Source organism: Aptenodytes forsteri, unplaced genomic scaffold, assembly GCF_000699145.1.
Source record: "Aptenodytes forsteri isolate BGI_AS27 unplaced genomic scaffold, ASM69914v1 Scaffold184, whole genome shotgun sequence".
NCBI lineage: Eukaryota > Metazoa > Chordata > Aves > Sphenisciformes > Spheniscidae > Aptenodytes > Aptenodytes forsteri.
This window is the reverse complement of record NW_008796078.1, coordinates 496,478-510,703: the sequence shown is the minus strand read 5'-3', so window position 1 is coordinate 510,703 and position 14,226 is coordinate 496,478. Positions and strand designations below refer to the sequence as shown.

At 42.4% G+C, this 14,226-nt stretch overlaps 1 protein-coding gene across 1 annotated transcript in view; it reads right to left on the bottom strand.

The window, feature by feature from the left end:
- Positions 1–3,690: 3,690 nt before the first annotated feature.
- Positions 3,691–14,226, bottom strand: part of LOC103905104 (guanylate cyclase soluble subunit beta-2) — a 22,104-nt gene continuing 11,568 nt past the window's right edge. The window contains exons 9-16 of the mRNA XM_009286672.1: positions 13,554–13,874; positions 12,641–12,789; positions 10,032–10,178; positions 9,587–9,741; positions 7,877–8,055; positions 7,630–7,752; positions 5,378–6,876; positions 3,691–4,471 (exon numbers count right to left, since the gene is read on the bottom strand). Coding sequence (XP_009284947.1) covers positions 6,725–6,876; positions 7,630–7,752; positions 7,877–8,055; positions 9,587–9,741; positions 10,032–10,178; positions 12,641–12,789; positions 13,554–13,874 — 1,226 coding nt within the window. The 3' untranslated portion in view covers positions 3,691–4,471; positions 5,378–6,724. The remainder of the gene's footprint in view (positions 4,472–5,377; positions 6,877–7,629; positions 7,753–7,876; positions 8,056–9,586; positions 9,742–10,031; positions 10,179–12,640; positions 12,790–13,553; positions 13,875–14,226) is intronic.

Here is a 14,226-nt window from a genome sequence, read left to right as displayed (position 1 = left end):
AACAAACAAAAAAAAAGAATATATTTTCTGGTCGTATTGGTGGATGTTTCCCTTATATACACGAAGGTCTAACACAGACAGAAATCTTAGTAAGCTTTTAACTAGTAGGATTATTTGTGGCAATGAGTTCAGCAAGCTAATTAAGCTTAATTTTTTACAGCGATGACATTTTTGCTTCCCAGCATGCTGGGCCGTGACAGGTTTTTCTCTCCTTTGTTTACCGTCATTTTCTCATACTTTGCTCCAAAGCTATAATCCTATATGTGATGCTGAATATTTCTGCTTTAAAATTAACTCTTTAGAGGTAGCACCTTGGATTTATCTAGGGTGCAGTTGCATCAAAGTAATAAAATAACAGCACTGCTAACAAATAACCACCAATTTGCACGTCTATGACATTTTCACTCACATAACCTAAAGCGTTATTTGTACCACGATTCCCACTTTTGGGGGGAAATTTTAAAAAAAAGACAATATTTGAATACGCTAGGCAGGATAAGAGAGGCTGAGAATTGTTTTCAGGGCTATTATAGTAAAATTACAAAAGGTACAAGGCCCGTTTGGTACAAATGTCACTGTTGGGGTGTGCAGGCTTGATGGTAGAATCATAGAATAGAATCATAGAATCACTGAGGTTGGAAAAGACCTTAAGATCAGCTTACAGAGTGTAATTTTAAGTAGTTGTCCACTTCAATTTATTTTTTTTCAGAGTCCTTGTAACACTTCCAACCTCTGATCCACAAAATCCAGAAGTCATAGAATCATAGAATCACTGAGGTTGGAAAAGACCTCTAAGATCAGCGAGTCCAACCATCGACCCAACACCACCACCCACTAAACCATGTCCCTAAGCGCCTCATCTACTCGTCTTTTAAATACCTCCAGGGATGGGGACTCCACCACTTCCCTGGGCAGCCTGTTCCAACGTTTAACCACTCAAGGTTTCACCTTCCAGTGGGACAGGTCTAATTGGCAGGTCAGAAGGGGCGAGGAAATCGCAGAGGTCCTCCACCCTGCGGGACACCCTCCAGTAACCATCAATAAATGCTTTCACAGTTTCGTGCTTTTCCTTTCTTGTGCTCCTCAAGGGCCTGAGTGAGCTGACAGCAATCGCAGAGGAGAGCCAGAACGAAACCCAAAGCTCTGCAAAACCCAATCCATTTACTTGCCAACCAACCACTTTCGGGACAGATAAAGGAGCACGTTTCTCCCTCTGCTTTCGCAGTCGGTGTAATTTATCAAAAGCACACTCACCGCTTGGAAACCGCTGCTCTCACACCCGCTCGCAGAGCTGGCTACCGATGCATATACACACAAAGCCACTGAAGGACCCCCCCGGGTCCGTGTGGGTGCATGTGCACCCCAAGGGCTCTGTACACGCACAGCTTTGTACATACGCGTCGGGCGCCGCTGGAGAGATGCGAGGCTCGATGGAAAAAGGCAGATGCTTCCAGCAGACAGGCAGACAACACTATGCGTGGTCCCTTGGGAAGACCGTGTGAACCCCATCCCAGCGGGGCGTGAAATCCTGCCTCCACGCAGCGTGCAAGTGCTGAAAGCTTTCTCCTTTTGCTTGCTGGGGTTTTTCTTTTTCCTTTGCACGTTTTATACATTTGTAATCCTCATAATGCTTTCTCATTTTTCTCCAGGGGTAAAGTAAAGGCTGTTAGTTTCCTCTTACCAATGGATATGTCATCATACGCTGAAAAGCAAGGTTCCCTCAAAAGCCCACAAAATCAGAGCACAAAACAGTTAACCACCATCGCTGAAAAGGATATGTGAGCTGGTGAATTTGTACAGGCCCGTTGATTCTCGAGATAAATTGGCCTTAAATGATAGCTGTGTGTCAGGTTCCTTTCCTGCAAAACACTTTGGCAGGATGCCTGCAGAGAATCACCCAGCCTGTGTTTCGGGTCACTGCCCTGACGTTTAGCATGGAAACGGAAGCCACGACAAAGCCGGCTGGAAGCCCATACACCGCGATGAAGCCACACGATAGCAAAGGTACCTCCACAAAGTAGCTTCTGCGCAACATGTCTCAAGGATCCCTCACCTTAGGACTGCTGTTAACAGGGTGTTGAAGCTGGTGTTGATGTGTTTGTCACGAAAAGCGGAAACCGTGTCACCGCTTGCGTTTGCCGATTCCCTTGCCAGAAAGGTATTCGATGCAAATGACAAAAAAAGAGCTATTAAAGAGCCTGTGAGGTTTCCTCTGTATGTAAAGCTTCAAAACTTCACGGTACTAATACAGCAAAGTTAAGAAGGTGTTACAGAGTCAGCTAACGTTACTCTGAATTTCCGCAAAGCTTGGCAATGACTGTTTATGTCCATTCGGGGTTCACCTCTAAGGGAGCGCAGGGGAGAGTAAGTACTAATCAGTATGAAGATGTGACTATAAATCTGTTTCTGACTTGGTGTGCTCATCCAGCCAGAGACTAAAGGCTGTACACCAAGTCAAAACAGGAAGAATTGTGAATATCAGAATTTTTCAGGAACGGTTTCTCAGCACGGCTCGGCTCAAAAAGCATTAGCAGAAACTCAGCAAACAGGTGGAAAATAAATGTGAGAAAGAACTACAAACAGCTTGTAAAAAATGAGGAGTGCTTGTTAGTTCCTAGTCATATGAGTAAAGATAGTGTCCCACATGTTTATTTTGATCACAAGTATTTATGGAACCAAAATACTGCACGTTGCTATTTCTTTATGTACAGGCAGCACTGATGACTGAATGTTGTACAGAGAATGCATGAACAGTAGATGTTTGTACCGATAACTTTAAGGCAGATTTTCATCTCATTGTCTACTCAAACTCTTGAGCTTTCAAAAGTGAAAGCAGAGACCTGGTGGAAAAAAATCCCTTCTGGATTTTCCGTGACGTTGTATACTTGTATAAAAATGTGTGGCCCTTCTTTCGTTTTGAAATTCACCATGTTCTGTTTATTCAAGTACATTTTTAATATATTCTCACCAATGAAGTAATAATTTCAATTTCACTGCTATTTTATTGGTGCATTTTGATGTTCAGCTTGGGTCCATACAGAGTTGCATTGTAATGTCAGAAGTAATGAATCGATGACTTCCAGCAAATGAGGTTACAGTTTGGAAAGTTAACTGAACAGCTCATTTTAGAAGGCATTTACAGGGAAGTCCTTTTTAAATGTTTTAAAGAAAGCTTCATTGTCAGAAACTAGACAGTGCATATGTGTTCAGTTAAGTACTTAAATCCAGTTGATTTCACTTAGCAAAGTAACAACAAACGTCTTTGAAAATCTGGCCCCTCGACCTTTAAGGTACACAAGCTTTTGACAATTCATGTTTGAACACCAGATTTAATGGGATTTGGGAATCCATACGCTTTAGACAGCTTTCAAAAGTCTCAACTTTTAAGTTTTCTAAGCCTCAGCTTCCATGAAGCAGCAGTGGGAATTCTTTTCTCCCACCCTTTTTGTGTAGGATAGGTCAGCGACACCAAGACTGCGTATTAATAAGCATATGACAACGTCAGTTGTAGCGGGCTGCTGATTCTGATGTCACACAAACACATATAACTTTGTGTATGGTCAAGAAATTAAACTCACTGGACGTTTTTTAGAGGTATAATGGTCTTAAACTTTGTGTACTTACAGGGAAAAAGAACTGAAAAGGTGGAAGGGGAAAGAGGGAAAGGAATCAAAGTAGTCATCGACAAATGGCAGTCAGTATATTAATGGAAAGATTTATTTTTTAATATTTTTGCAGTCTTTAGCAGTGCCCACAGATTTAAGAACACATGATGATGCACAGGCACGTTAATTTTTAAAAGCAGTTGTGCGGATTTGACCTAGCTTTGCACCTCCAGGAGAACCAGATTGTAGCAGAGGCCACAGAGAAACCACTGAGCACATCAGTTTTACCACAGTACAGCACAAAGTGACTTACCATGGAGCACTTACTGGCAATTAAAACATTCCAATATTAAACATTCATAGATTACTCCGTGCAAAAAGGGCAGCTATAAGCAAAGCGAGTGTTAAAATTTGGACAGAGAGATGCAGGCAGCTATTACGCCATGGTCCTTTTCTTTCTTCTTCCCAAGAGGATCCATACAAGTTCAGAGGAGCTCTAAAACCTAAAACCACTCTGGAATATATCTGTATTAAACCCTGGAATATATACTAAGCCCTATTCACTGATGGCCAGGCTTGTTGGACGATTTCCAGTTGGAAATTCTTCCTTTCGGAGAGGTGGTCAGTGGTATTCAGCCACGCAGGTACGGGACTGCAAGAGCAGCTGAGACAGCAAGAGGTTCCCTCCTGCATTAGCACCGGCCGCTGAGAGATGTACGCTCCTGTGTCACACTTGTGCTTGGGGCTAAGTGGCTTTGTATCTCCGTAGTGACAGCCGATAAAGACGGAGTCCACCACTGCCATTTGTTAAACGACGTGTTCTCCGTTCCATCAGCACGACTAGTCAAGGGTAGTGAAACGCGTCTCTAGGTTGGAGACAAAAAAGTCTTGTCAGAGTTGATTCTCGACTTAAATCAGTGGGATAGTGCCGATTTAACTGTTACTTCACATTTACATCATAGTAAGCGAGAGAGAAATTGGGTATTATTTTTCTTTAGGAAAGTCTTTTTAAAGCTATGGTCATAATACAGAAGCGCGAAGCCATGAGCACTGGAGCGGTGGGGAGGAGTTACTAAGGATGAAGGTGAAATTTAGACGTTGTGTGTCTGAGGGCAGCACACAGTCAAATGTTTAAAATCTTGATACCCAACTTAACAATAATAATCCTTAGATGCATCTTCAACCTCCAGTAGATCTCGCCCTCGCCAAAATAACGAACAGTGCCTAGACAGCAAAATCCTTATTTATAAATCAATCGATCAATCAATCAATCCTGCCATTCATAAAACTGCACTCTCCCAGAACGGTGCTGCTCAGCCGTACCGTGGAAAGTGCTCATGTTAAAGGGTGCGTCTACATCAGCATTTCAGTCAGAGTCAGGAGGACCCTCCCGAGTGAATTTTCTGGTCAAACCCACTTACCGTACTTTATTTCACATTGTAGAGTGGTCCCAAAGCACACGAACGGGTCTCTTCCAGACGAAACTAAGTCAGAGGATGTGCTTATAAGGTGCTCCAAAAGCTAACAGGTATTCGGTGCGTGGGACCACACTAGCAAGCCCTCCGAAATACCTATGGCGTGGACAACAGCACTGACGGTTTCGCTCTACACGTCCTCCTCTACTGGTCTGCGCTACTTGCTGACGTAGACAGAGCTGTAGAGCACCCAGACAAGGGAGCTACTGTCTCAGAGGTTTAAAAAGAAAATCTAACCAGGTGAAATTTCATCTTGTTATACTACAGAGAGGAGGAGATGCCTTTCATCAGTCTTACCTCTCTGTCTGGTGTTTAAAGACCCTCACTCTTGCCGCAGCCACGGAGGTGGAAATGTGATGCTCCAGACTGTAACAGAGGAGTAACATTATCATCTTCTCCAGTGAGTTCTTGCTCAAAGTTCAAATGGGTCTCATGCTTGCATCCTTAGACAACAAATCCACACCCAAAGGTAATAAATCAGCGTGCGGGGCGCATCTCCTGTCAAAGTCACCCAGTACAAGCACATTCCACCTACTCCAAGCTACGTTTATACGAGTGAGAGCATAATTTATGATGCGCCAAATTGTCCACAAGCTTTACATCCATTGCATTTTTGCTCCTACATCTTAAATCCCTGACAACTGAACTTCAATTTTTCTCCGCGATTTCTGATCAGGCGTAATCTAAGAATGTATCAGCATGGAAGTAATTCAGCTGAGGAGCCTCTGACACCAGGTTAAGTGATGTTGATCTTTAACGCTGCTATTTTCAGTGACGTTAATGACATTAATTCCAGCACGGTCAGGCTCCATCTGTAGTCCTGAAACTTTTTGTTTAGCTGGGGTGAGAAAATGAGAAATAAACTTGCAACTCGTTTGAAGGTCTCAAATAGTTCATAGGCCTTGAGCAGTCCCTCAGTGTTGTGATGAATTCGATGCTACGTAACCTCACTATGTGCACGTCCTTCTACGATCACCTAAGCACCGCGTGGACAGCTGGTTCAAAGGTCGCAGGTGTTGTTTTTACTGTTGGGTGCCACAGAGTACACGACTTTTTTCTCTTCAGGATGGAGAAACACAGGTTGTATTAGATCTATTCTGCACTTCCACCGCACAATGCCTTTACCCAACAAATGACCCGTTAAGAGATTAAACCGTCATCGCAGTTAAAATGTAGATCAAACTCTGCTGACCTTACCCGGGGAAGTTGTTGGCTGTGCTGAAGTCAAGACAGATGGTCACTTCAGGGAATGTTTCTTTTATGGCAAGTGCTCGTTTGAGTAGGAGTATTTCTAGCTGGATGAGTCACCTCTTTCTCCATTGCTGCGCGAGATACCAAGAAGTGATTTTTACATAGGGATATTCAAAGACGTGGCAGAGGCTGAAAAATACATCTTCAAAGCATCTCGCGGTGGTTTCCTTCTCCACTGGGAATACTATATGGCACACGTAGATTGATTAAAAAAAAATATCCTCCATTGTTTTCTTTTTGCTGAAAACTGTGATGAAATGTCTTTTTTCTTTTTTTTCTTTTCTTTTTTTTTTACAAAATCATGTGGTACTTGATATACAAAATCAGTCCCACAACAGCAAAATGCACTAAATCATAATAAAATTGCTCTGTTTAATGTAAAAAGTAAGAAACTTAGAGTAAAGTGCAAAAATTAGAGCGAACGTTCCTAATCTGTGCCTCTTCAGTAGCAGGTATGACTCTTCCCCGGTTTAGAGGACAAGGACCATCATCTGCCTGCTGGTTGCCACGGAGACTCCCATCGCTTTTGGAATCATAAGTTTTGCCTGAAAGGAAACACTCCTTCAGCGTGAGTTTTTAATGACCGTAGAGGTTTCTGTTTGTCAGCACACCATATACTAGATTAACTACCACGTCTAAGCAGGTGGGAGGGAAGGGAGTAAAATATTTTCTAGTAATCAGTGACAACATATTTAGGCTGTATAAAATCCACAAAACACGTAAATAGAATTACAAGACTCGCCGCAGCAGATTAGACTGTCATGGCATCAAATCCGTTCTCTCTCTTTCAGTATCAGCTACTTCAAAGGAGGATGAACTTTGGTCGCAGAACCTAGGCATGGCAATAAATCCTTCTGACTCCTGGAGGAGACTGGCTTGAGGACTGCCAGGCTGCACAGCCAGTGAGGTCTCTCTTTCTCAGGCTTGAGTCGATAAGGGCTTCCCCATAACTACAAATAATGACAGCTTTTCTAGGAAAAGATGCGTACACGAACAGTTGGGGTCTGTCCATGTGAAAAGCTGTCTGACATTTTACCCGCTCGTGTTTGCACTGCCAGAAGGACTCGGGGGTTTGACAGCTATGTCAGCTTCTTTCTCCCTAGTGCGCAGCTAACACCCGGGATTGCTCTGAAGGTGAATTTGTTTGGCCCTAAACAGTGTGCAGAACGGTCAGCTTCAAATTTCTGGCTTGAGTAAAACAATGGTTATTCAGAAGAAGAATATAATGAAGCTGCAAGATTAAGCCTCAGTTACTTCCTAGTTCCGTTGTCTTTGCTAGATGGTAACTAAATAACTACCTGTTAAATCCGCAATTTTCGCTTGATTTCTTCTTTTGAGGCTGTTTTGTGCATCTGTGGGGCCATCAATATACTTCATTGCAACGGCTGGGGTCTGGTCCTTCTCTGGCTGAGTCTGAGTAACTGAAAGAAGAAGAGAAAAGGATATTTAACTGAGTTGTATTAATGTTCATTTGTTCAAGGAGGGAAAGATATGTCGAGTTGATTCTACCTGGCTGATGGCAACTTGGTATTGTTTCAGTCCTACCTTCTTGAAAGGACTGAACAGATTCATGGCCAGAATCTAAGTCTTTCATTGGCCTTCCCATAATCTCATTCTCAGTTGCAGTCTTATTTCTAATGAGGAAGTATGTGTGCATTTTCCCTTTGCCTTTTACTTCTATTTCTCCTCTTCCAGTCATCTCAAAATTCTTGTATTTTAGGCATCTAAAATATCAGAAGCAAAATGACACGTGAAAATTCAAGATTAGCAAAAATGATACTGGTGTTTTAGAAGAGCTATTGTAATCGAAGTAATCAAATCACAACAGTCCAGGAAAAGCGTATTGATCCGTGAATAACTGAGGGTTTGTTTCAACTGTTTATTCAAGCCTGCTGTGCTTTTATAGCTTTACACGTACAGCCTGATCAAAAATCAATGGATCACATAGTCAAATACTTCAGTACGGTGGAGGGTTCTTATTGACCAGTAAATAGAAATTAAGAACTGAGGTAGCCAGTGTCAGTTAGACAGAACTATCTCCAGTCATTTCATCAGAGAAGGCAATCAGGCTCATCAAGCATGATTTACTCCTGGTAAATCCAGACTGGCTATTCCCAATTGCCTTCTTGATGTGTCCAAAAATGGTTTCCGAAAGGATTTGGTTTTCACTGGGACTGACATGAGGCTGACCAGCCTATAGCTCCCAGCCTGTCCTCCTTGCCATTTTTCAATATAGGTTAACATCTGGCTTTGTTCAGTTGCTACGGTGCTGATCTTCATGACCTTCCCAAGATGACAGTCAGCAGCGCTGTAATGCCATCACCCAGCTCTCTCATTACCTTTGGAGGCATCCCATCTGCTCCCATACACTCCTACAGACTGAGGTTTCTCAAAAGACCCCTGATCTGATCCTCTTCCCATACTGGTACTTCACCTACTCCTTGAATCCTGACTCTAGGTGCAGGGACCTTGAAGACCTCGTCAGTGAAGACCGAGGCAAGAGAGGCCTTGAGTAACTCAGCCTTTATTCAGGGCACTGTCACTAAATCACCTGCCACAGCAGGTCCACGTTTCCATTTATACTTTTCTGCTCACGTAGCAGAAGCTCCTCTTGCTGCCTTTGAACCTTCCTTGCCCATTTCAATGCTAGCTGAGCTCTGGCTTTCCGAGTATCATTCCTATGTGCCCAGACAATGTTTTTGTACTCCTCCTCTGTAGCCTGTCTTCGCTTCAACCTCTTGCATACATATTTGAGGCATACATAAAATTCTTGAAAATGTAGTATTTAATTTTTAGTGGCATGAGTTTTAGGAAAGTAAATTATTCACTGCACAAATAGGATAGTGGGTTATGCAGTTAATCCTTAGTAAGTGCAAATAGAACTGTTACGCCACAAATTGTTGTGCTCAATCAGAGAGATTTTAAAGCTTTTGTTACGCAGGACGTCAAATTAAATGTTCTGTCTTTCTAGCATCTACGTCACTCTATTGGTACTTCCAAATAAGCTATCACAATTATTTTTTTCCCATATTTTGCTCTCTAGGATCGAGACTCTCAAATCTCTGTCTCCATATACAAGTGCTTTTGAAATAATCAGAACAAATAAAACTCTTCGTAAGCAGTGATTTTTCTTTAAGTAAGCTGCATAAATCAGTGACTGAAGACAGCATCATCTACCCTGAAAGCTGCAGCTGCCAAGGCCAGTGGGTTTTAGCACAGCTTTTAAAAGGCAAAGTTTCCATCATAGTTACTCACTGATAGGCACTGGAGCTTAGATGAATTTTACTCGGGACACCGTGACTCTCCATCCGGGAAGCTATATTCACCGTGTCTCCAAACAAGCAATAACGAGGCATCTTTTCTCCAACAACTCCAGCCAAGACAGGACCGGTATGGATCCCAACTCTAATCTTCACAAAGACATAAAAACCACCCCCACCCCCCCAGATGTCACTTGTTATTTAAGATCTTTCTTAATGCTATCCAGCCACCTAAAAGTTCATCCTAACGCAACACGGGACACCAGTAAAATATCAAATATCCACAGGGAGAGACTCTTAGTGAAGGTACCCATGTGGACCTTGCCCAAAGTCACAGAGGAGTCAGAAGAAGCTCTTGGATGTCCTCTTGCAATACGTTAACCAGAAGCCCAACCCAAGAAGCAGACAGCCACACATGCATCTTTGCGTTAACAACTTACTTGGATAGGATTTCCAGAAACTGGGTTCTGCACTCCTTTAGCTGCTATTATCATCCCCAAGGCAAAGTTAGCAACTCGCTCAGCATGAGTGGGTACAGGCACAGGGACCCCACCTACTACCATATAGGCATCTCCAATTGTCTCCACCTTTAATTGAGAGGGACAAGCACATGAGCATGCCATATATATCTTGCTCAGGTTAATGCTTTGCTCTTTGGGGCTCTTCTCACCTGCACCAACTCCCCTTTTCTTCTAAAAGATGTTTCCAATCACTAAAAAGCTCTAGCACGTGCGAGTTTCCTTGAGACGGGGATCCTTTCCTTGACTCCACACTAAAAATTTCAATACATTCTGTCCCTGCTTACTTGACCCATTTTAGGTGTCAGCGTGAGAGACCCTAAGGAGTAAGGGATGCTGTGAAAGTGTCAGGCTTTTTGCCTTCCTCTTACCCAGGGCAGACCTATATGCAAAGAGCTGTCCCCGGGCACAGACTCCTGAGCCAGGAGGTTATCCGATAGCTGACTGCTATTAATGAGCTCTAACTCACAATTGGTGTTAAAAGCGTGTTTCTTTTTCAAAAGAGATTTCTTTTTTAAAAAGTCACAATAAAGCAAGGGAGCCTATTCACTGGTGATTATTAATAAGGGCTTCACATGAAATTAAGAAAACTCCAATCTCCAGGATGTCAGAGAATGCAAAGTGTGAACTAAGCAGCTCGGGAGCATCCTTCCTTACAACCAGCTGTTTTCCCACAACACGCTGCAGCCTGTGAGACGAACACTGAAGGGTTCGTTCTCCTTCAGGCACCCAGTCTCCTTGAAGTGCCTGACAAGGCACCTGAGAAATACTCTGGGGTTTGTCCCTGTACCAGAGATTTTGCTGGGAATAGAATAGGCCTGTTTGAAACAGAGAATTCTCAAACCTTTAAAATTCACTGTAAAAGACTGTTACACGGTAAGGAAATTTTCTAAACTCCTCTTATGAGACTTCATTGTTATATTTACCATCAGTAAATAAGAGATCAGTTTAAATTAGATTCATTGGATTTCTTAAAAATGAACACCAATAGGAGAGCGGGAACATAATTTCGTCTTTGGGTTCGTTCATTAACATGATGACTTAAAACTGTTTTCACTGTAAAAGACTGTTACACGGTAAGGAAATTTTCTAAACTCCTCTTATGAGACTTCATTGTTATATTTACCATCAGTAAATAAGAGATCAGTTTAAATTAGATTCATTGGATTTCTTAAAAATGAACACCAATAGGAGAGCGGGAACATAATTTCGTCTTTGGGTTCGTTCATTAACATGATGACTTAAAACTGTTTGGCGCATTAGTCTCGAAAAATGTGTTCCTGTACATGCCTTCTATCAGACAGCCAACCCCACAGTCATGCCAGCAATTTTCTGTAACAAATTAAAAACAACTGTAAAAAGCTACTAATGCAAATAGATACCCTAATTATTTTTCGGCCGTGGTAGGAGATTTAATTTAACAAGATTTATTCATAACTTCAGATGTTTATAAGCTTGGGCCAAGTTTCTTTGATCCATTTCAATATTTCATTTCTTTCTCAATTCCCTGAAATAGTAATCTTGTCCTCCCTCTCTGGACCCTAGCAACTTCCTTCAATATTAATAGGAGTTATATACAGGCATCAAAAGGAGATTATTACAGTGACAGATAATTTACTCATGATGGATGATTTAGATAGAATATGACACTAATTTATCCTGAGAGCTGTTGGCCATATCCTGGATGCTTCAATTATTGAATACAGTTTCCTTGCCAAGGCAGAAATGCTTCTGATTTCCCAGTACAATTTATTGCGGGATGAACTGCATGCCTCGCCTGAGCAAGGAATGAATGAGATTTGGATTTCACCCTTCACTATTTCTGCCTTCCTAAATATTTAATGTGCTGGGGACAGACAGAAACTGAGGACTTGCTCTTCAGCTCCTCAAATCTGGGTAGCTCTGGAGATGTTAATAACGCTATTATTATATGTCAACCAGGGCTCTGATCCTTCCAGCACGGTTTGGAGACAACACGTACATTACAGTCTAGATCTAATCAATGCTCTTCGGGGTCAGCAGGAGATCTATACCATTGCCTAAGATCTCTCTCCACGAAGCAAAACAAAGCCTAGGTATTATCTGGGTATTGTTTATAATGTTATTTCCCACCAAAGGAGACACTTAATGACATAGTGACCTATTTACAACAGGTTGGAATAAAAGAACTAGGAAAATGATTCAAATTGGTCCATAAACTAGGATATCCTGTCCTGTTGGGTAGACATGTGAGAGAGGAGAGAGAGGTGTATGAAAGAACAGCCGTTCTGGTGTTAGCGTTGTGGAAAGAGGCTCTAGCCCATGATAGAAGTTACATTCCTGTCTGAAAATTTTAAACATATTTAATCACACCTCTGCCTGTTTTTTAATTTCTCTGTGTGGCCACTACAAATGTGCAGTATTTTATTGTTTATCAAAAATCATGCTGGGGGGAGAGGATTGAAGTGCATTTAAAAACAAAAAAACCCAAAATATCAACAAGAAAATCTTTTTCCAGACTATTTCTACAGCCTTTATCGATCAGTCCATACCTTGTACACATCATGCACCGTGGTCAGTCTGTCAAATCGCAGGTACATTGAATTTAACATGAGAACTATCTGAATAGGCTCACATTGGGCACAAATGTTGGTAAAGGTCACAACATCGCTGAACAATATAGTGCACTCCTTGAACTCTCCTGTGAGCAGAAAGACCAGCAGTAAGTACTTGTAATGGCTGGGCAATCGCGACATCTGTCTGAGACCTGTTTGCAAAGATTACTTTCTCATCATTCTTTTAGGAATATGACCTATCAGTTGTAACACTCATATACGGGTGCTGATATGAAAGAGAGATGTCGATATAAGAGTGTATCCAATGTAAGAACCATCACACATCTCAAACGGTCCAGACATTTGAATACATCCATTTGTCCATCCATATTCAGGATATACTTAGCTCTTTACCTCTAACTTCATGTATGTGCTTACTAAAGGGAATTTAAGCATATTCTTACTTGCTATCCTTAATAACAATGGGAATCATGACGATTCTAGGTTTATAGATAGGATCGAGGAACTAAGAGAATTTTCTAGGAAAGACCAATTTCTTTATTCCTTTCATTTTTGAGCTCTCGTTTCCCTGCACACCCACGTTAAAAACAAAATCTCAGTTTACTGTTGAAACGCTGAATTTTGTTCCCTGAATGGGCAGCTGCTACCACCTTTCACCTCCTAAGGAACAATTTTGGCAAATAGCTTCCAAAGCTTTGTTTGAAAGAATAGTCTAATCTTTATTATCAGCGAGATTAAGGGTCTGTGGTCCTCCTCCTACCTATGAATGTCACCAAGCTGAGAATGTACTCCACGATAGTGGCAATGGGGCTGTGCCAGCACCCCGGTCTCTCTATCACCATCACCTGGTGCATGAATCATGCATCACGAATGCATCCTGTTCATTCACCTGCCTCGACTCGCTTCCCCTCTTTCAGCTGGTTGGCCACGTGCTGAGGAAGCATGGCGTAGAGCAGAGCTTCAGTCTTTTTCTTCTCTTCCTCCAGGTGCTTCGACAGTACCCGCAGTTCTTCCTTCTTCCTCTCCAGCTGGTTAGAGAGCTCCATCTCTGCCAGTCGCTGCTGATTGAGAAGAATCAAATCCCTGGTCACGTCGTGAGGTGCAATGTCTGCAATGTGCATCTGTCGCTCCTCCAGTTCATGCAAGGTGCGAAGCAAAGGTGAGCAGAGATAGAGCATGCACTGCAGGGACTCCATCCAGATCATCTGGCCTGTTTGAAAGAAGCGTCGGTAAGAGTTTTCAGCAGCTTGGACTTTCACGTGATGCTCAGTATTACTGATGTTAATTTTAGGGGATGAGTTCTAAGGACAGTGGCTTTTTGTAGGGTCTGGGTCGTCAAAGGAATTACTCTGTTTCCTGGAATTAGAGGTGAACTTGTTTGGAGGAGGTACACCAGCCACATTAAAAAAATTCAGGACCCAGAAAGCAGTCACTCATTGCAATTGCTAGGCAGAGCCCAGCCATGCTTCAGGTCCCTCCTTTTTACGAGGAACCCCAGTGCTCACAACATCTCTCTTCTCTCCTCTCCCCTCCTCTCCCCTCCCCTCCCCTCCCCTCCCCTC